This window comes from Scyliorhinus canicula, chromosome 4, assembly GCF_902713615.1.
Source record: "Scyliorhinus canicula chromosome 4, sScyCan1.1, whole genome shotgun sequence".
NCBI classification, from domain to species: Eukaryota; Metazoa; Chordata; class Chondrichthyes; order Carcharhiniformes; family Scyliorhinidae; genus Scyliorhinus; species Scyliorhinus canicula.
Genome location: NC_052149.1, coordinates 120365492 through 120388579, shown reverse-complemented (window position 1 = coordinate 120388579; position 23088 = coordinate 120365492). Strand labels below are relative to the sequence as shown.

At 46.6% G+C, this 23088-nt stretch overlaps 1 protein-coding gene across 2 annotated transcripts in view; it reads left to right on the top strand.

Moving 5' to 3' along the window:
- The window catches only part of LOC119964926 (neurogenic locus notch homolog protein 2-like), a 183311-nt gene that overhangs the window by 130489 nt on the left and 29734 nt on the right, over nucleotides 1-23088 (top strand). For both annotated transcript variants that reach the window (XM_038795110.1, XM_038795109.1), the window contains exons 19-27: nucleotides 992-1193; nucleotides 3119-3272; nucleotides 3582-3766; nucleotides 7760-7892; nucleotides 9099-9356; nucleotides 11960-12072; nucleotides 14680-15188; nucleotides 17629-17967; nucleotides 19665-19807. In XM_038795110.1, coding sequence (XP_038651038.1) covers nucleotides 992-1193; nucleotides 3119-3272; nucleotides 3582-3766; nucleotides 7760-7892; nucleotides 9099-9356; nucleotides 11960-12072; nucleotides 14680-15188; nucleotides 17629-17967; nucleotides 19665-19807 — 2036 coding nt within the window. The remainder of the gene's footprint in view (nucleotides 1-991; nucleotides 1194-3118; nucleotides 3273-3581; nucleotides 3767-7759; nucleotides 7893-9098; nucleotides 9357-11959; nucleotides 12073-14679; nucleotides 15189-17628; nucleotides 17968-19664; nucleotides 19808-23088) is intronic.

The window sequence follows — 23088 nt, the reverse complement described above, 5'->3', positions numbered from 1 at the left end:
ATGTCTGAGGGAAGAGGATTCTCACACATTGTTCCTGCATTCCTTTTCGCCATTAATTTCCATTACCCTGCTGTAAATCAGCCCAGACTTGCTGCAGGCTGTACAGCCAGTCACTAATCCCTCAAAGCAGCTTGGGAAACGGCGGAGGGGTCGTTGGGGTGGGGGAAGGGAAACAGAATTCTATTGTGTTTCTCTCTCCTGACGTTCACTAACCATTTCTGCACTGACAGCAAGATCCCAGGGGAATGTCAGGTGTATGCCTAGGTGCTGGCAAACGGGAAGCAGGGGTACTGTTGCTCTTTTATCCTGTCCTAGCAGTCGAATGTTGCACAGTGAACTATCTGTCTCCTTACTAGTGTCTCTAGGCCCTCCCCTTGCAAAGGTAGGAAAGCCAGAATTTGTCCGGAGCTCCCCTTGTGTGACAAGTGATGGCTTTCCTGAGTGACGTGCCAACAGCGACTGTTCAGTTTTCACCTTTTATTCTTCCCCCATCCCCAGTGACTCTTGACAAAGTGAGACTGTAAAATCAGTGTTTAATTTTCAACCACTGCCTGAACTTTAAGTTGTCTTTACCGTGTTTACTGCGGTACTTGAGGCCGAGTGGATTTTCTCCATTTTTTTTGTGTGAAGTTTGCTCTCTTTTACCAGCTGTAAGTTGGCGCCTTCACGGTGCCAGGGTGTCTGGAGAACATTTAAACAGCATCTTTGCCTCACCCTTGAAAAGAAGTTACTCGCTCTCTGTCACTGCTGATGTACCATCTAAAGTCTAATACATATTCGGCATGGCTGTGCTGTCCCCTTTAACTCACAGAATGGACCAGATTATCAAGGACAAAAAAATCAGTAATAAATGACTGGCTTTAAAAAACAAAAACAAATGACAGGTGGCATTTTGTGGCAGGATGTTTATATCTGTCGATGAAGTCTCGGTTTATTTTGTCACTGGGCTATTTTGCCAGCTGAATTGAGCAGGTTCCTTTTCTCTCTCCAGTTCCTGCTTCAATGATGGAACCTGCGTCGATGGTATCAACTCGTATACCTGCCTCTGCCGGCCTGGCTTCACCGGTTCCAACTGCCAGTTCGACATCAATGAGTGTGACTCCAAACCATGTCAAAACGGAGCCACCTGCATCGATGCGTTGGGCGGTTATCGCTGCACATGCCCCTCTGGATACTCGGGTAACAACTGTCAGGTAAAGGAAGCCCACTGGAGATGGTTGGGGAAAGCATTGTGACTGTTGGAACTGGTTCCTCTGCAAGTGGGAGCTTTGTTTTGTTTGTTTACTTGTTTGTTAAACAAGTGATTTCCCCACAGCCAATGTAAAACCTGACATATTAGTTAAGAAGAGTGAAAGGGCTTGAATTTACATATCACCTTTCACCACCTCACCATAATCCCAAAGCGTTTTACCGTCAATGAAGTAGTTTTCTTGAAATGGAATCATCGAGCATGGCCACCGATTTATGCACAGTGAGGTCCCACTGTTAGTTGAAGGTTGAATGTTGGCCATGATTAGGGGCAGCAGGGTAGCATGGTGGTTAGCATAAATGCTTCACAGCTCCAGGGTCCCAGGTTCGATTCCCGGCTGGGCCACTGTCTGTGTGGAGTCTGCACGTCCTCCCCCTGTGTGCGTGGGTTTCCTCCGGGTGCTCCGGTTTCCTCCCACAGTCCAAAGATGTGCGGGTTAGGTGGATTGGCCATGCTAAATTGCCCGTAGTGTCCTAATAAAAAAAAGTAAGGTTAAGGGGGGGGTTGTTGGGTTACGGGTATAGGGTGGATACGTGGGTTTGAGTAGGGTGATCATGGCTCGGCACAACATTGAGGGCCGAAGGGCCTGTTCTGTGCTGTACTGTTCTATGTTCTATGTATATCTAAAATTAGCTGCGCCTTTGTATTCACTGAAAGGGGGAGTGAATAATGAAAGCCGTGATCAATGAAATGAATACGTTACTTTGCGCGAGTTCTATCCTGGAAAGTCAATTGATGAAGGGATAATAAAACAAAATTTAGCGGATGCTGGAAATCTGAAATAAAAACAGAAAATACTGGCTGAGAAACAGAGTTGATGTTTAGAATACAAATGGCAACTCTTCAGAGCTCAGATGAAGGGATACTAGTGCAGCCAATCTTTACTTGGTCTTGTATTTATGCCACAACCATTCAACTCCTAATTCAACCACACCACCGTTACAATAAGTGTCTCTTTATATGTGCTCAAGTGAAACCTTAATCAGCCTGGCAGCTGCACACAATCAAAGATAATTCATGTAATATTAATAGCAAGTCCCTTATGATTAGCCTGCTTCCCTCTTTGGTTTGTTCCCCTTTACCTCATTCATGAGATGCCGGCATTGTTGGCAAGGCCAGCATTTATTGCCTATCCTGACTGGCACGATAAGATACTTGCCACATCTGACTGGCTTGCCAGGCTGCTTCATGGGCAGCGATGAGTTAACCACAACTGGAGACGCTTAGAGAGAGGGTTCTTTCCCAAGTTACATAGAACATAGAACATAGAACAGTACAGCACAGAACAGGCCCTTCGGCCCTCAATGTTGTGCCGAGCAATGATCACCCTAATTAAACCCACGTAACCCATATACCCGTAACCCAACAATCCCCCCATTAACCTTACACTACGGGCAATTTATCATGGCCAATCCACCTAACCCGCACATCTTTGGACTCTGGGAGGAAACCGGAGCACCCGGAGGAAACCCACGCACACACGGGGACGACGTGCAGACTCCACACAGACAGTGACCCAAGCCGGGAATCGAACCTGGGACCCTGGAGCTGTGAAGCATTGATGCTAACCACCATGCTACCGTGAGGCCCCTAAATACCTGGATTTTTTATTGATAATCCGGGTCTACTGATGCCAACTTTTTAACTGCGGGTTTATTTAAACTGAGATAAAATTCTGAAACAGGCATTGCAGGATTTGAACTCCCATCTCTCAATTATCCGACCGGGCCTGTACATCAACTCCAGTAACATGTCCGTTATGCTACCATACCAATTGGGAACTGTAAGTGCAGTTGGTGGGTTGGTGCTGCGAGTGACCAGTTTCTAAGTTTATGCCCAGAGTTTTCTTTATCTCTTCCTCTCACTTAGACTTTGGTGAATCTGTGTAGTGGTTCGCCCTGTAAAAACAGAGGCAAGTGCCTGCAGCGGGGTGCCACATATCGCTGCAATTGCCAGAGTGGATGGACAGGACTGTACTGCGATGTGCCAGATGTGTCATGTGAGGTGGCCGCTCATCAGAGAGGTAAGCCAAACCCCGGTGTGGGGGGTTGCGTGCCCAGGGCAGTGCTTTGCTCGTCGTAATATATGGAGAAGGCAATGTTGTGATCACACGTCTTATGCGCTAAGGGGGAGTATCAAGCCTGACCAGATGGTCTGCCTCAAACCCAGATTTGTTTAGTGTTTTTTTGTTTGCTAGAAGAATTTCACTGGGAGGAGACTGAGAATAGAGCTTGCCCTTGTGTTCGCTTGTTTTAAATTCCAATAGTGCTGAAGGAGACACAGTTCGTTTTTTTTTTTTGGATTATTATTTCATTAACCTCTACCTTTTCAGGCTTGACTGTCGCACAACTGTGTCAGCATTCAGGGATATGCATCAACACTGGCAATAGTCATCAGTGCCAGTGCATGTCCGGGTACACGGGCAGCTATTGCCAGCTGGATGTGGATGATTGTGCTTCGAACCCATGCCGTAATGGAGCCACCTGCAGAGACTACCTGGGCAGTTATGCATGCGAGGTGAGTTCAATTGTTGAAAGTGATGTTTCAGGTCTACAGGATGAACAGGCAGTGATAAAGACATGGAGATCTCATACAGAGTACAGGAGCAACTCCTTTGTTAGATACCCCCAGGTGCACCAAGATGCAAGGGCTGAGGAATGTCACAATCCGAGTTAGTGGTTGAAGTAAAGACGATGCCAGCATTTAAAGAGTAAATTATTTAGGTGGCTAAAGAAAAAGGAACGGGGAACTCAGATTAAAAGAAAACAAGGTACAGGAATGTATTTATTTAGCATCTTTCATGACCTCAGAATATCACAAAGCACTTTACAACTGATCAAGTAATTTTTGAAATGTTTCACTGCTGTAATTTAAGGAAAGTGGCAACGAGTTTGTATACGTCATGTTACCACAAACAGAAATACGATAATGACCAGAGAATCTGGTTTGGTGATGTGAGGGGAGGGGCAAATGTTGGCAAGGACACCAGAGGGAATTCCCCAGCTATTCCAAATGGAGCCATGAACCTTTTATGCTCACTTGAGAGGGCCGATGGGGCCTCAGTTCAAGGTTTCACCTGAAAGGAGGCATCACTGGTGAGATAGCACTCCCTCGGTACTGAAGTGTCAGTTTAGACCTTGTGCTCCAGTCTCTGGAGTGGGACTTGGACACACCGGTCGCAATTCTCCGCAACCACGATGGGTGGGAGACTAGCGGGAGGTCCGCTCCTGCACCTCCGGCTATTCTCTCCCCCCCCCCCCCCCCCCCCCCAAAATGGCGTGTCCGGTTTTCCGACATGCCGCTCGGAGAAACGCGGACCGCCGTTTTTCTCAGCGGCCCGCGATTCTCCGACCCGGATGGGCCGAGCGGCCTGCCGTTCCCGACCTGTTCACGACGGTGGCAACCACACCTGGTCGCTGCCGTCATGAACATGGCGCGCCAGGTAGGTGTGGGGCCTCGGGGGGGGGGGGATCGCGGATCGAACACCATGACCGTGCTCGGGAGGGGACTGGCCCGCGATCGGTGCCCACCGATTGTTGGGCCGACGTCTCAAGGGGACGCACTCTTTCCCCTCCGCCGCCCCGCAAGATCAAACCGCCACGTCTTGCAGGACGGCTGAGGGGAAAGACGGCAATCGCGCATGCGCGGGTTTAAGCTGCCCAACCCGCGCATGCGCGACTGACGTCATTAGGCGCCGCCGCCGCGTCATTCTTGCCGCGCTGGGCCTTGAAGCCAGGGACAAGGCCCGGCCGCCGAGTTTCCCAGTACGGCCCGCCTATCTCCCCGGGTAGGGGAGAATAGGGGGCCGGGAGAGGCTTCCGACACCGTCGTGAACCTCTCCAGGTTTCACGACGGCGTCGGGCCTTGCGGAGAATTCCGCCCACCATGTCTGAAGCAGGAGCAAGACTGTTACCGCTGAGGCAGGGTTGCCGACTGCTGAAGTGAAGGACCAACACCAAAGTGGGCTGTGCAATAAGGATGGGGGATGCGTTCTTGATGCTCCACCTGATACTGGGTAGTTGACCAATCTGAGATTCAACATTCTTCACTGCGTTGGGCAGATAATAGAGCAGATTTAATGGAGCTCTGCTGATCCCATTAATTTTATTTTGTGTTTGCCTTTTGGCCTCAACTCTGGCCAAATTGTTGGGGATGTTGGTGAAATCATGGCATGGACCCAAGTGTCTCTCACTAGTATTCTGAAAAGCAACATGTTTGGGTTTGTGGCCTTTGATGCTGGGTCAGAAGCTCGCTAATTGAATTGATCGGCAAGAGATTTAAGGTCCAGTGGCTCCGTGTGTTAGATCCATGTTAGTACCTCGGGCATTTATAACCACAGATTGCTTTTGAGCCATGCTTTTGGAGGACATTGTGTTTCTGCACACACGGACAGCAGAGGTAATTGGAGGGATATACCAGGGACTTGTCAGAACTGGGTTCAGATCCGTCACCCTCGCAGGAAGGAAAGCAACAGTGTAAATCAGTGGATTAAACTTTATAAAGCTGAGCAAGAGCTCCCTCTTATGGTGCAATTAACAAGTGCAACACCTAACACAAAACTAAAGCCTAGGAATTCCAAGCAGGTTTATTTATCATTGTGCCCCCAATCCCCTTGCTTTGCCTGGATTAAGTTATCTGGATCTTGGACACGGTTAATCTTCCAGAATTGTCCTGGATACTCCAGGAATTAAAGATTAATCTCCTGCAAGCATCTCATCAAACAATATCATGGTCTTAAAAAAGGTTGTTTTCTTTTAATTCAATGCTTCAGTTTGGTAGTTATAAAAATATTAGTGTAGTGGGGATGGGGGGCGTGGGGAATTGCTGTCTGCCTGGTTTGGAGTCGGACACTCATGCGATGAAACCCCCGGAGGTTGCAGCCCCAATCAGTCAGCAGTGACCCAACAAAGGAGCTCCTCATGTCATTTTCATCCCAGGCGAGAGAATTGAAAAATCGACACGGTCTCTCCTGTAATCAGGCGAGGATTGAATTGGGTATCACTTCCTCTACTGATACTTGCTGTGTCGGCTCAAGAGAAAGAATAGTTAATTGGACGAGGCACCCAAGGGTGCTCCGGAAGACATTAACAGAATCACCGAACTGTTCGGGAACAGGAGACGACCGCCTGTCCCATCGTGAGGGTACTGGCTCTCCAAATGAGCAACTCCACATGACCCTGAGCATTCTTCATTTACCGAGAACAGTCTAGTTCCCTTTTTGAATGCTTCAATTGAACCTGCCTCCGCTACATGACTCAGGCAGTGCATTCCAAACCTTAACCACTCACTCACAAAGGTTTCTCCTTGTACCACTTTCATTTCACATTGACACGTCACTCCAACGTAAGTTCGTAACAGTGAGTGACGGGAGGGAGGGGGAGGTTGTGGGAATAACCACTTTCTTGTAAGATAGGCAAGTTAATGCAGTGATTTGGAACACTGTCTGGTAACGTTTGGTTATACTCCAGCAAATGAGCCATAAAGATTTTATTTGGTGCGGCCCAAGTATCAGTGTAATAAAGTTGCTGTTAATTTCAGGGGTGTAACTGGAGGTCCACCCCTGTAATGGAAAATAGGCGCCTTAGTTGAAAAGTAGCACCTCTGGGTTTTACTGTGTTCCCCTGATCCCAGGTCCTCCAAGCACAGGCAACTCGGCCCAACTTTGAACAAACAAGCTGATTTATTTCACTCCGTTTGTCCTATTTGGCACGAAGGTTTGGAAAGGGCTGTTGTTTTATTGAGACATTGGCAGAGAAATCCTAAATCAGAACAATTTGTATCAACAACTTATACTGACGCCAATTGTTGGGAGCCAGTTTCAACTCCAAATGGGGATCTCCCAAGCTTCTTGGGACCAACACACACCTCCAGGACAAAGAGCTTGGTTGCCCTGGACAATGGGTTAGCAGTTTGTCTAAAAGATGGTTCTTTATGGTGAAACTCAACTTCTAGTTTTGGAGGGGCTGATATTTGTCTCCAGCGTAATTACTGTCTCTCCCAAACCCCACGCTCAGGCCCTCAAAACATTAATAGACTTTTTGGTGACGTCAAATGCAGCATTCTCAGAGTCCGAGGTTGTGACCAGGCTAAACTCCAAAGACTTGATTGCATGATCTAGGCTAACATTTGAATGCAGTACTGAGGGAGCGGATCCACGCTACATTTGAATACTGAGGGAGTGCTGCACCGTCTTTCAGAATAGGTGCTAAACTGAGAGTTTGTCTGCCTTTGGGTTGATGCAAAATATTCTGTGGCACTGTTTCAAGGAGAAGGGGCGTTTTCTCTAGTATCCTGTCAATGTTTATCCCTCAACCAACATCATTAAAATAGAATATCTGGTCATTATGACATTGGCACTGGATTTCAATGCAGTGTATTCACCATCAGGGGAACAATGGAGCTCTTTCCAGAAACTCATGTCCAGAATCAATATTTACGGATGTCTTTATAATAATAACTTGTATAATTTCCTGATCGTTGTAATGATCTGCTCCCCGCTTTGGTCTCCAGTGTGTTCCAGGGTACCAAGGAGCCAACTGTGAGTATGAGGTGAATGAATGCCAAGTCCATCACTGTCAGAATGGAGGAAAATGCATCGACCTGGTGAATGATTACAAGTGTTCCTGTCCACCAGGAACTGGAGGTAATGAAACATGCCTTCATTTTTATGTCTGGCACCAAAGGAGACTATCAAGTCTGCTTTACATGAGAAATGATACCAGTTGAATGAGTTCCCAGATTGCTGTCTGAGATCAGTCTTGCATGATGATTGTGAAGGATCAAAACAAGCACATCTGGCCGAGGTTGCACACTGTTCCACTGATAATGAACTGGAGGAGAGGAGGCGGAATTCCTTCATTGTACTCACCAATTATACATTTGTGTCTTTGTGTTAATCCAATCCACACTGAGTGGTGTGTGGGGGGAGGAAAAACACCAAGGTAGCTGAAGATATGAGCACTGTTGAACAGAGTGAAATGGCTATGGCTCCTCATGGACAAAGGCTAATTATGGATGGATGAGGCGTGTTATAAGTATGCTGACGGAGGGTTAGCAATTGGACACATGAACTGATAAGAGAGAAGCAGTTTGTTCAAGATAAGTTATGTCTCCTGAAATTTTGCGAGGATGTAACTAAAATAATAGATAAGGGAGTGTCTGCAGATGTTATTTATGTTGGTTTCCAGAAGGTATTTGAGAAGGTTCTTTGTAAGAGATTGTGAACATTGGAATTGAAAGAAACCTGTTGACTTAGATAGAGAATTAGTGAGCAGAACTGAGGCGGGGGATAGGGACGATGGGGTATGTACTCCAATTGGCATCGGAAGCCAAGTTTGGCATTTCAAATGTATGTTCTTCAGTCAGTACAAAAAGTAGACTGCAAAGGCACACTAGCCTGGAGCTCTCACAGCCCTCAAACCTTGGCAACGTAATCCTGTTGATGTCCCTTATTTACTAGCTTGTCCTGTTTTGAGTTTCTTCGGCCTGTAGTTTTAGAAAGGGTTCTTCTCAGTCAAAACATCAGTGATGTGTGATAATGTGGAAATTGATGATCATGTTGATTTTTGTCTGATCCCCTGATGCTCCCGGAACACCTCACCTGACTCATTGCTGGCCATTCTCTCATGTGACTTGCTGTGATTTTGTATTGTGCTGAGAACCAATGCTTCCTCCAGACTGAGGACAAAAATATAATTGTTGCAGGACCACCTTTCAGAACCTGGAGAGCAGATTGCTTGGCCAAACCCGTAGCTGGGAAAAGTTTTGCGCGAGGGAGTAGGGCAAGTAAGAAGGGAGTTTGGGAGCAAGTACAAAAAATAGTGTTGTAACCAGTTTTCTGTGTTCGCAGGTGTTCTGTGTGAAATAAACAACGATGATTGTGAGCCCAATATTAATCCCCACACGGGAGACCACAAATGTCTAAATGGCGGACGGTGTGTTGACAAAATCGGTGGCTACAGCTGCATTTGCCCACCTGGCTTTATTGGAGAGCGCTGTGAAGGAGATGTCAACGAGTGTCTTTCCAATCCATGCGATCGCGAGGGAAGCTTTGACTGCGTGCAGTTAACCAATGATTACCTGTGCAGGTGCCGACCTGGTTTCACAGGTTAGCTACAAAGCAATTCTTATTTTGTTCTTGCTCATTTTCTCATTTTGCTTGCTAATGCATGGGTCTCTATGAGCTCCGAGTGATTTCCATGTGGAGTCACTGAGTGGCCATCCCTTGGGTATGAGAGTAGGTAGTTAGCGTTGGGCTCCTCAACCACAAGAGACCAATGCAGCCAAAAGCACATTGCGTCTTCAGCCTGTGTCTCATGCACAAGTGCTCACTCCTTCAACTTGAATGATCAGCAGTAGGCACCCTATCTTATTCTTGAAGTGAGGGTACAATGAGGCCATTTGTGTTACTCCACCATTGACTGCCTGGTAGTTTCACTAACTCCTCACTGATCTGGATTTTCATGACTGGCATTGCTTAGCTCCTTAACCAGCAGGGCTACTTCACAATTTTTTCAATAGCATCCTGTGACCCAGCGTCAGACACTTGTGTTGATCTTGAAGCAATTTGGAGTACTCAGGATCATCACAGCTCCCTGGTGCAGTGGCACAGTGACGAGCACAAGACTTTGAGATTATTTAATTGGAAATGTCTCAATTGATGAAAGGAATCAATGCCAGCTAATTGTTCACAACTGTGAAGGGTCCAAACAAAGGGGACAGAATCAGAAGGAGAAAATCTTGACTGAATTGCTCAGCAGAGAACCAGCATAAACAGGATGGGCCAAATGGCCTCCTGTGCTGTAAAGACTCTGCCAGGTAGAACCTTCTCAACCCAAAGATAAAAGAGTTTTAGCAGAAATTATTGGAGAAGGGACATTGAAAGAGACGATTTAAATGGTTCTCAAAAACAGTTGGATGAGAAAGAAGGATATGTTGAGATTTATTGACATTGACATTGGATAGGCTTGTTGGGTTTCAAGACCTTCCATTGTTCCTCAAGGTTATTGTGTTTCTACCTACATTAGTTTGGAAACAAGCCTGGATAGGTTTTAGTGTCAATTGACTGAATGCCATTTCAGTATATTCTAGCTGCAAAGAAGGATTGTGTGGGTCCAGCCCACGAATGGCTAGAAAAAGTCCAATCGACTGACTGCTGATTATTCAAATTGGTGTTGTGATGTGTTTATGATCCATCCTGAGATCCCTGAATAAGGAGGTCTGAAGGAGGTCATTGAGCCAATCATCCGCCTAGCTACAGATCCACTTTTCCTCATCCTTCAAGGAAGAAGAAGAGGGACTGAGATTGAGAGAGGTCATGACAAAGCAGTGGTGAAAGGCACAGCCACCAGTGATGGGACAAAGGGATTGGGGAGGATGCACGAGAGTCCCAAATTGGAGGAACACAGGGCGGGATTCTCCAACCCCAGACTGGTCGGAGAATCGCCAGGGGGGGGGGATCCACGCCACGCTGCGCCAACGCCGATAGAGCGGCGCCGGTTGGGGGCCACTCTATGCGCCCCCCCCCCCCCTCGGCAATTCTCAGTATATTCAAGATCGGGTCCTATCGATCGGCAGGCTGGCTTCTCCTGGTGGTGGCCTATTTTACTCTGTGCCGGGCCCCTGTAGCTCTCCGCCATGTTGCGTCGGGGCCGGCGCAGAGAAGACAACTACTGCGCGAATTTGCGCCAGCCACAGCGTGCATGCGCAGACCATGGCGCCCGTTTGACGCTGGTATCGGCAGCTGGAGCTGCATGAGTCGCTCCTGTGCCGTGCTGGCCCCCTTTGAGACACAGGATCGCAGATCCTGGGGGCCTGTTGATTCCGTAGTAAAATGCAACGGCGTTTACGACTGCGTCAACACTTAGCCTCAGGATCAGAGAATCCCGCCCACAGTTCTCAGAAGTTGTAAAGCTGCAGGAGTTTAGAGATGGGGAACAACTAACATGGTGCTCAGTGCTGGTGCATGTAGCCCAGGCTATGGTATCATACACAAGCTTAAGAATGGGGACATTGCTGTAACAACAAACTGCCAACAATAAATAATTCCTTGTTTCTGTTATTGCTGGACATCCTGAACCAAGAACTTGCAGCTGTTCCCAGCTTTAATTTTTTTTTAATGGATGATGCAGTGATAGCATGGTTGTGTTGTAATTCACCGACTGACCACTAGGAGTCTCACTAGTATATGTGAATGTTAGAGTCAGGTGACCGCAGACTGGCTGGAGGGAGCTGAAGAGAGTTGCTTGAGTGCGATCATACGGTTATTCATATGTTTTGTGTACAGTTTACCCACCGTTAATGTCAATAAATTGTTTATAGCTTCAGCTACAAGTGTTTTTGTAATATAAATCAGGCCATCCGACAAGAACATTACAGATGTTACGTTTATCAACTGAGGAGCAAGGCCCCCCTCGCCCACCCCTCTCAGTTGGGAAAAACTTTGATTTGTGTCTGCTTAATACTGGATGCACTTGGTGCCTCGAAGTAGAGAAATGGAACCGATCAATCACGTGGAATATGATTGTGACCTAAAGGATATGCTCCCTCCCCACTGGACAGGCAGTGAATGCCCTCCTCAAAACAAGTTATGATGTAAAGCAAGTGATATTAACTGCACGTCACCCAATATTCATGCTGTTTCATGCAAGGACTGAGAAGGGTCTTTGTCCTGTTGTTCAGTCAATAACATAAACCACTGATCTCTTGTAGGCCGTCACTGTGAGAGCATTGTTGATCTGTGCCTTTCACGGCCATGTCGGAACGGAGGGACATGTATGTTTGCTGTTAACGCTCCGCTCGGATATACTTGCCAATGCAGACCTGTAAGTGTAACAGAGTTCTTTCCTATCCTTTGGTTTGTTTGAATAATCATGAATTGTTTGGAAATGTTGTCACTTTCTTTTTTCTGAAAGAACGACCCGTTAATACCTGTTATTTGCCACAAACTCCAATCCCTTCCAGTAGTTGTTTGTGACCCGGGACAGGCACTTGTGTAAACAGTCCCATTCGCAATTCTCCGCCAGCTGAATGTGCCAGTGGTAGCCCACTTGAACTGACTGGGGCAGGCGATGGTGAAAGACTGCCCGGTTTCTAGCAACCTGATTGCTATCTCCGCACTTGTGCTCAACAGATGTGAAGTGAAAGCAGGGTTTGAACCACAAGCTACATACATAGGATTTTCCTGCATGAAGCTGCCCCTATTCTCGATTTGAAGTGACTATTAACTGCATCTTCTGCTGTCCAAGTCTTGTACACCACTCCTAGGTTTGTTTCCGTGAGGTTAATATCCTTTCGAGGGCCAGAAAGCCCAAAGCTCTGTTTTCCTTTGTCTAAACTGTTCCCAGACAAATATGCCACCCTTGCATCTCAATGGCTAGAACAAAGCAGATCCTTTGTCTTCCCTTGTCAACGAGGCCTTGCATGCAGATATTTTCCCCCTATGCGCCCTTTGATTGGCTACTTGATCACCGAGGACATTACTTACTGCCTCACCAGTCAGATGCTGGCTAACCAAACTTGCAACTTTTTATACTTTCACAATCTATTTGTCTGATTAACTGTAACTCGACCTCAATGATCTTGTGTGTGTCAGTTCCCACAAGTCCCTGAAACCCTACCAGTTGTGGTCCTCCTATTCTAGGGGACTGCTGCCTGTGTAACCAGTGCATGGTTATTGCAATTCATTACAAATGAAATGAAAATGAATGAAAATCGCTTATTGTCACAAGTAGGCTTCAATGAAGTTACTGTGAAAAGCCCCTAGTCGCCACATTCCGGCGCCTGTCCAGGGAGGCTGATACGGGGAGGCTGATACAATGAGAGGGAGCCTATGCATTGGGAGCAAGAGGAGGCCATTTGGCCCCTTGAGCCTGCTCTATCATTCAATAAGATCATGGTTGATCCAATCGTGGCACAGCTCCCTCTTTCACCTACCCTTGATGCCTTTGACTCCCTTGTTAGAATCTATCTATCTCTGCCTTAAAAATACTGAGTGACACACCTCCACCGTTTCTGGGAAAGATAGTTCGAAAGACGTCCCTTCAGTTTTGTCTTAAATGGGCTACCCCTTTTTAAATTGTGTCCCTTGTTCTCGTCTCTTCTCTCAGCATCTAGCATATCACATTCTCTCAGGATCTTTTGTGTTTCAATAACATCCGCTTTCATTTTTCTAAACTCCAAAATGATTACAGGCCCAGTCTGTCCAACCTTTCCTGATAAGGTAACCTCCATCCCATGTATCAGTTGATTGAGCGTTTTCTGAACTGCTTCTAACACATTGATATACTTTCTTAAATAAGGAGACTAAAACTATACATCGTACTCCAATACGTTAGTCAAAAGCGGTTTCCCTTTCACAAAACCACGTTGGCTCTGCCTGTTTTCATTTCACTTGGCGCTTATCCCCACTGCTACCAGTTCGATAATAGATTCTAATATTTTCCCTATAACAGTGTAACGCTAACTGACCTGCAGTTTCCTGCTTTCTGTCCTCCTCTTATCTTGAACAGAGGAGCCGCATTAACTACTTTCCAGTCTGATGCGACCTTTCCGAAATCTAGGGAATTTTGGAAAATTTAAATCGGTGCATCTGCTATCTAAGTAGCCACTTCTTTTCCGACCCTAGAATGAAGTCTGCCAAGACGTGGGACTTGTCCGCTTTTGGTTCTAATAATTTTTTCAGTACCCTTTCCCTGTTGATCAATAATGCTACATGCTACATCCCTGAGGGCCGGTTTAGTTCACTTGGTTGGACAGCTGGTTTGTGATGCAGAGCAAGGACCGCACCGCTGGTTCAATTCCCGTAGCTGCTGAGGTTATTCATGAAGGCCCCGCCTTCTCAACTTTGCCCCTCGCCTGAGGTGTGATCTTCATCAGGTTAAATCACCACCAGTCAGCTCTCCCCTCAAAAGGGAAAGCAGCCTATGGTCATCTGGAACTATGGCGACTTTACCTTGCCTTACTACACCCTCACCTTTTTTATCCTTCTCCCTACCCTGCCTAGAAGCAATATATTCAGGGGTGTTGAGCTGCCATTTCTGCCATTCCTTAAGCCATGTTTCCATAGCAGCGATGATATCACGCTGCCATGCAACAGCCTCCCAGAACAGGCACCAGAATGTGGCGACTAGGGGCTTCATTTGAAGCCTACTTGTGACAATAGGCGATTTTCATTCACTCAATTCTCCTTCTCCTGCTCTAAATTTGTCCTCAGGTTCTCATCCGCCTGCCAATTTTGTTTAAACCATCTGCCAGTTCCTTTTTGTCCCAGGATTAATACTCCAGGATCAACCTTCACTTTACTCTCAATTTTCCTTTTTAAATGCCTGAAGAAACTCGTACCATCTGTTTTATATTTCTAGCTAGTTTTCTCAATTTGAAGGATGAATAATGCGGAATGTCTTTCACTCCTGTTTTAATTCTCTCTGCAGGGCGTAGTCGGAGCGAGTTGTGAACACACCAACTACACCTGTGGGCAGGTATTGTGCCAGAACGGTGGGATTTGCTCCATGAGTCCCATGGGCCCCAGGTGCAATTGTTTGAAAGGATTCAGCGGCTCAGTGTGTGAGCTACCCATCTGCCTTACCAAGCAGTGCCACCATGGCGGCACCTGCCTCCCAAAGTCTTCGCCACCATTCTTCAGCTGCCTGTGCCCAGCTCCATTCCAGGGGCTGACGTGTGATGAAACAGAGATCAAGAACTGCCAGTTGCCCCTGTGCAAGGAGAAGGCTGGGGACCGAGTCTGTGACCAGGAGTGCAACAACCACGAGTGCGAGTGGGACGGTGGTGACTGCTCGCTCACCTTGAAACCTTGGGAGAACTGCACAGAGAGCCTGCAATGCTGGAAATACTTCAACAATAACCAATGCGACCCCGCCTGCAACACACCCGAGTGCTTGTTTGACAACTTCGACTGTCGGTTCACTCAGAAATCCTGCAAGTACGTTCAACATCTATGGCAGGCTTTTGGAGCTCTGCTCTCTGGGCAGCTGTGTGAAGTTGGGTTAAATGGGTAGGGCAAAAGAAGAAAAGGATTTGCCCTTAAATAATGTCTTTCCCATCCTCTGAACATCCCAAAATGCAATACAGCCAATGAAATACATAGAGTTTGAAGTACAGAAGGAGGCCATTCAGCCCAATATGTCTATGCCAGTCTCAGCAGGTCTGACAGCATTTGTAGGGAGAGAACGGAGCTAATGTTTCAAATACTCTTCCTCAAAGCTAGAGAGAACTTGAAATAGGATCAGATTTATACTGATGGGGGGGGGGGGGGGGGGCTGTGTAACGGCCAGCGAAAGGTGGAGATTGACAAAGATGTCATAGACAGAAGGATAAAGAGAATGTAAATGGTGGTGATAATGACTAAGAAGGGTGCTGAGAGAGGCACATTTAAGAGATCAGAATGTGTTCATGGCAGAACAAAGGTGAGCAGTGTGTCAAAGGACATCTAGGAACAGGGAACAGATGGCCCAAGTGGGGGTAAGAGGACAATGGTGTGTGAAAAATGGATCAATGGAAGAAATGAAAATAAACTGATAGAAATAAAAATGGGGTGGGGAGAGAGTTCACAGTCTGAAGTTGTTGAACTCAATGTTAATACCAGAAGGTTGTAACATGTCGAACCTGAAGAGGAGATGCCATTCCTCCAGTTTGCACTGAGCTTCACTGGAACATTGCAGCAGGCCAAGGACGGACATGTGGACATGAGAGCAGGACGATGAGTTGAAACGGCAAGCGAAAGGAAGGTCTGGGTCCTGCTTGTGATTGGAGCGAAGGTGTTCTGCAAAGCAGTCACCCAGTCTGCGTTTAGTCTCTCCAATGTAGAGTAGACCGCACTGGGAGCAGCAATAGACCAGATTGAAGGAGGTGCACATGAAGCGCTGCCTCCAAGAACCTAAACACTCTTTTCAGATGAGGCAGCGCTTCACGTACACCTTTCAATCTCATCTATTGCATTAGCTGTTCCCAATGCGGTCTACTCTACATTGGGGTGACTATGTGCAGGCTGGGTGGCCGCTTTGCAGAACACCTCCAGTCCGCAAGCAGGACCCAGGCCTTCTAGTCGGGTTCGATTCCAGGCTGGGTGACTGTCTGTGCGGAGTCTGTACGTTCTCCCCGTGTCTGCGTGGGATTCCTCCGGGTGCTCTGGTTTTATCCCACAGTCCAAAGATGTGCAGGTTAGGTGGATTGACAATGCTAAATTGCCCCTTCTTGTTCAAAAGGTTAGGTGGCATTATGGGGGTAGGGTAGCAGCGTGGGCTTCAGTGGAGTGCTCTTTCCAAGGGACGGTGCAAACTCGATGGGCCGAATGGCCTCCTGCACTGTAAAAATTCTATGATTAACATTGAGTTCAAAAACCTCAGATTGTAAACACCCTCCTCCGCCTTCACCACATTTTTATTTCTGTCCGTTTATTTTAATTTCTTCCATCAATCTGTTTTTACCCCTCACCATTGTCTCCCCCCCCCCCCCCCCCAAAACCTTACCCCACTTGAGCCATCCGTTTCCTGTTCCCAGTTATCCTTTGTTCTGCAATTAACATTCTGATCTCGTAACGTTTCAATTTCGACACCCTTCTTAATCATTATCACCACTATTTACATTATCTTTGTGTCCGTGGCACCTTTGTCAATCTCCACCATTTCTGGCCTTCTATCCAGCCGCACTGTTCCAGTATAACCGATGTGTAAGACCTGCTGAGATTGTCCAGCATTTTCTGTTCTTGTTTCTGATTCAGCATTCACATTAAGTTGCTTTTACCTTAATGTTTATGCCCCACACAACCTCCTACTTCTCAACTTAATTTACACCCTGTCAGGTTAGCCTTCTCTTCCTTTCTTCTTCAACTACTTATTCAGCTTCCCCTTAATGCAGCTGTACCATTTGAAGTGCAGTCACTCTAAGAAGTGCAACAGCCAATTTGTGCAGAACAAGCTCCCATAAAGAGCAATGCGAGAACTGCCTAACGTATTTTAGTGATGTTGGTTGAGGGTAGATATTGGCTGGGATAACTCTTCCCCCCTCCTCTCTTTCAAAATAGTGCCATGGGACCTTTGACACCAGCCTAAAAGAGCAGACCTTGGTTTAAGCTCTCATCCGAAAGATGGCATGTCTAACAGTGCAGCACTTCCTCAGTATTGCACTTGAGATTCTGTTGTCAGATCTCTGGACTGGGACTTGAACCCATGACATTCTGTCTTGGAGCCATGACTTAAAGTTGTTTTGGAATAGCATTTAAGCTTACTGAGCCTGGTACACAGAACAATAACAAGAGTTGCAATGTACATTAACTCATAATGTCATCATAAGGTTGGAACTGGACAAGGTTGACTTTTGGGGATGTTTGTTACTCTCTAACTTGTCCTTTGTGATCCCTACAGCCCAATTTATGAAAAGTACTGTGCTGACCACTACCAAGATGGTCACTGTGACCAGGGTTGTAACAACGAGCAGTGTGGTTGGGACGGCCTAGATTGTGTAGATGACGCCCCTGAGCAACTGGCAAAGGGGACGCTGGTGCTGATCGTGCTCCTGCCTCCAGAGGAACTGCTCAACGATGCCGTGAACTTCCTTCGAAGGCTGGGGGCCCTCCTGCACACTGTCCTGAGATTCAAGAAGAACTCACAAGGGGAGCCTATGATCACCCCTTACTACGGCCATGGCTCCAGAATGAAGAGATTTATTCGGATAGTGAGAGAGCTTGGGCAAGAGGTTATAGGGTAAGAAGTTCTGAGTTGGTGTTCCTTCCATATAATGTCTATTGCTTGGGGTGCATGTTTATTTTAGATTTTTTTTAGGGGAAGAGTGCACTATGATGCTGCATTGTGCAATGAACTGTCCAATATATATGCTTGTTTATGCTAATGGTAGCTTGGCCAATCAAAGCAGATGGGGCTGCAGCCTTAAACCTTGTATTACAGTGGAGGATCGCTGCTGCATGTGTACATCTACACTGAGCAGGAGATACCAAATTCTAGTATGACGGAAAAATTTAAGGGGCAGCTCCCTTAGTTCCCTAACAGCACTGTGTGTGTTCCTACACTTCAGGGACTGCAGCGGTTCAAGAAGATATCTCACCCCCACCTTCTGAAGGGCAAATAGGGGTGGGCAATAATTGCTAGTCTAGCCAGCGACGCTTGCATCCTGTAAATTAATTATTTAAAAAAAATTTCAGATGGCATTGTTCAGGTTATCTATCGGGAACATTGTTACAGAAATTAGGCATATCAGGAATGTAACAGCATGGTTGACTTAACAGCCATCGCCAATATTTGAGAAGATAGGAAGTGGTGGGCCCAAGAGCTCAATGCTGAGTCCTCTTGTTTTCAATGAATAGATTATTCGATCTTGGGCAGGGGGACACAACGTTGAGATTTGCTGACAAACTACAATGAGCGGTTTGACAAAGGGGATTGTAAAAAATGCTTTCAGAAAATATGTACATTAGCAGAATGGGCAGATGCAATTTAATGGGCATTTTGGGGATAGGAGATGGTGACTCGATGGATAGGGCAGACACTCTGAAGCTACATTATGTGATGGTGTGAAAAATGTGACAATGAATAGATAAATCCGCAAAAATGGTCATTAACATTTTGGATTTTATAAATAGGGGCATGTTGTAGGTAGAGGACCTTGACAAGGGGAGGGCGGTGGTGCAGTAGAATTGTAATGCAGAGACCCACGGTAATGCTCTGGGGAGCTGACTTTAAATCCCACTACGGCAGATGGTAAAATTTGAGTTGAATAAAAATCTGGAATTAAAAGTCTAATGATGACCATGAAACCATTGTTGATTGTTGTAAAAATTCATCTGGTACATCAGTGTCCTTTTGGAAAAGAAATCTATCGTCCTGACCTGGTCTGGCCTACACGTGACTCCAGACCCACAGCAATGTGGTTAACTTTCAAATGCCCTCAGGAGTGGGCAATAAATGGTGGCCCAGCCAGTGACACCCACATCCCATGAACGAATAAAAATAAAGCTTGGGATTGTAGATTCATGCGATTAATAATGGGGTTGCGAAACAATGGCCATGGGAAGAGTTCAGCGTTATGTGAGTCTCTTTGCACTGGTGTAGAGGTGGTGAGCAGGCGATTTCAGGTTTTAAAAAATGATGCAGGGTTTTGTTGGTGAAGAAGGCAAAACCATTCTTCTGTCTGGTTGGGGTGAGAAGTCATTAATGTAAGGCCACAGGAAGTGGAATGAGCGATTGGTAGAATTATTTTTTGAACATGGGGCAGTTAGCGTATGGAATGCTTCACAAATGACTGTGGTTGAAACATTCCGAGAGGTTGTGTGAGGTTGGGGAAGATGCAGCAAAGAGCTGCCATGGGCACAAATTAGTTAACAGTTATAAACTTATGGTTCTGTGGTTAATCTTGGCATTTCTAACTTTTTGTTCCTCACACACAGTTCCGAAGTCTACTTGGAGATAGACAACCGTCAGTGTTTGCAAACATCTGAGGATTGTTTCCCGTCAACAGAGAGTGCAGCCGCCTTCATTGCTGCCCAGTCCAGCAAGGGCAACCTGCCCTACCCAATCAAATATGTTAAAAGTAAGTGCAATCAGCTCCCAAATCTGTCAAGTTTACCACCTCCAACCAAAATTTCTCCATGGTATTTTGAGGCGTCAGCTGTTTAAGAAATGCATTGCCAATTGCCCACTTGTGGGAATACAAACTAGAATGGAAATAAAAATAAGTTCCGGTTGTGTTTTAGAATAAAAATTATCACCTCCATTTCCCAGCTGTATCTGTGGATGTTCTTTTGAGATTTGTATCTAATTATGTTTTTGTATTGGGTGGCAGTGCAACATTAATTGCTCACCTTTGTTGCCCTGAAATAATTAAAAGTCACCACACAGTGTGGTGTGGGCCCAATTGGTTGAGGAGAAATGGTCCTTACCCAATTTACAAGGTCATTTTCAAAAGTTTTCTGAGATTTGATGTAAACTGAATAATCTCCTCCTTCACTCTCAGTTGAACTTCCAAGACTACAGTGTGGATGAGGGGAGTAAGGCAAACACTGCACTTGAACCATTATTAGTCAAGTCCTTACTGAGGCCAGTGGAGCTGCCAACCTCTTAGCATCCACATAACAATGTTTTACATTAAGGCCCTTTTGATGCAAGTCAACCTCTTTAAGCACTGTTGTTTTTTTTATTTTAAGTATTTTAACCTTTCACACATGCTTAATGGGGGAAACATAGAATCATAGATAATTGCAGTTTTCCCTTTCAATCATCCCTATTACAAACCAAAGCATAATTGTTGCTGTTTAGCAGTTGTTATCAATACGCAGTGAATGTGAACTTCTGGTGGCAGCCATAGAGTGGTCACATATTTGGCAGCTCCCGTTCAATGTTTTTTTTGTGGCCTTTGCGCCGGTTTGTCGCAGGCATTTTGTAGGAGAAAGGTGGAGAAGTGAGAGCAGAAGAGAGTGACCCCTAGTTTATGGGGCTGTGGTCTAGAAGTGCCCGGGAAAAAGTGATCCAGTTGGTTGAGGCGAGTATGGTGCGGACAACACATGCGAAGATGGCGGATGGGCAGGGTCTGGCCCTGCCGACCCAGTGGTCAATGGACCAGTTGCTGAGTTTCTTAAATGAGAAGTTCACCCAACAGCGGAAGGAAAGTTAGGAGGACCTTCCCCGGGCGATGATCTGGATCAAGGCGGTGTCGACCGCTTGGAGACTAGACTGGCAGCCCAGGGACAGGTGATCCAGAGGTTGGAGGAGCTGGCGGGGGAGCATGAGGAACAGTGCATTTCAATGGCAACAGAAATTGGGCTGATACGGGACCGGCAGAAGCGACTGCTGGAGAAAGTGGAGAACCTGGAGAACCATTCTCGGAGGCAGAGTATCCGGATCGTGGGTCTGCTGGAGGGAATTGAAGGATGGGACGCGGGTGCATATGTTGGGAAGATGCTGGAGAAGCTGTTTGGGGAAGGTGCGTTTGACCGGCCTTTGGAGGTGGATTGAGCCCACAGGGCACTGATGCGCAAGTCCCAGGGGGAGTGAGCCGCCGAGGTCGGTGGTGGTGCGATTGCATTGGTTCCTAGACGAGGAACGCATCATGAGGTGGGCCAGGCAGATGAGGCGATGCACTTGGGAAGACGTCAAGATTCGGGTGTACCAACACCTGGGAGCAGAGCTCGCGAAGAGGAGGGTGAGTTTTAATAGGATCAAGTTGGCCCTGTACAAGAAGGGCGTAATGTACAGACTACTGTACCGGGCTCGCCTATGGGTGACCTATGGGGGCCGGGAGTTGTATTTTGGTTCGGCAGAGGAGACGGTGGACTTTCCGAAGGGGAATGGACTGGCAGGAGAAGGATGATCTTGAACTTTGATTGAGGAGAACTGAACTATGTTGTGAAAAACTTGGGTTCATGTTGTTTTTTCTGATGTTTCTTTCATTTTTTTGTGTTCTTCGGTTCTGGTTGGGGTTAGGTCGGTTTGCAACGCTTTGTTAAGGGATGAGGGGTGGGTCTTTGTGTTCGGACCTTGGGAGGGATTGTTTGTTTGTTTTTACTTTTTGCTTTTGTTTTGACTGTTTGCATTAAGCACGGGGAGAGGGGAATCAGTGGGGGGTAGGTTGCTAGGTGCCATGGGCAGGAGCTGCCAGGCTAGCTGGGCGGGCTAGTTCACGAAAGCAAAGTGGGAGTGAGGGTGTTGGGGGGGGGGGGGGGGGGGGGGGATTATACTGCTGGACTTTCAAAGTGGAGGAGGAGGAGGGTTGATGACGGTAGTTGCGAGAGGGCGGCCCAGGGTAAGTGCGGGACATGGCCCAGGAGAGGCTATGGTTGATCAGCAGGGGGGGGGGGGCTCGTCCCCCGCCACCGATCGGCAGTATGCAACCTGCGGCTACTTGGTCAGTCCATTCAACGGCTAGTACAAGGTCCGTTTGCATTCCCACGATGGTAAGTACTGGTCGGGAAGTGGGTACTGTGACTGGGATGGGTACAGTGAGAGAAAGCCATGCCAGGTTGTCGGAATACTGATTAAAGAAGGCCAGTCAATGGGGCTGACATAGGTGAACACTGGAACAAAACTTACAGTCATCACTTTGTGTCAACATTCTCTGGAAAACAGGAAGTAAGTGCTTTTGGGGATGTTTGGATAGTGCAATGCAGTGGAACCAGTAGGAAATAGTGTAACATTGTGCGTGTTTGACAAGTTACTTCATCCCCTCTAAAGTCGTAGTTTGTAAAGTAAAAACAAGATTGTACTTTTTTGTCATAATTGGTTAAATTTCCAAAGAAATGGGAATATATTTAAAGCAAAGTTTGTGTGTAAATGTAAGGATGCACAAGTTCAACTGAAGTTGTTTTAATTTTTAGCAGTAAAGCATCATAAATTTGGAAAAATTGGGTATTAGAGATAAAGTTTCAAAGTTTAAAAAAAAAGAATGCCGGCTGCGACCGGTCTTTAAATATGAACGATGAGTCTTTCCGCCAGAGGCAGCGGCAGAGAGAAGGTCATGCACCCGATTTTGGGAGCAAAATCATAAGAGGTGAGATTCCTCCATTTTGTAGCTGCCAGTTAGCAAGCAACAGGACTGTGTAAAGAACTGAAGGTGGGTCATTTTGTAATAAGGTAGAGAGGGCCAGAGATACAAACAGAACAGGATCTCACAACTAAATCTGCTGGAAAGAGCTTCTCATGAGAGTCCATGGTAGGACAAGGCTGTGCTGGTGTGAGCTCCAGGGCCTCTGGCGAACAAACAATTAAGAAGAAACTGAAATCGGGAACGAAGCAGTATAAAGGTGATTTCTTGAGATATAGCGCTAATTGTGACAATACAAATCAGGAAGCAAAGCCCATGTGTGTTATATGCAGGGA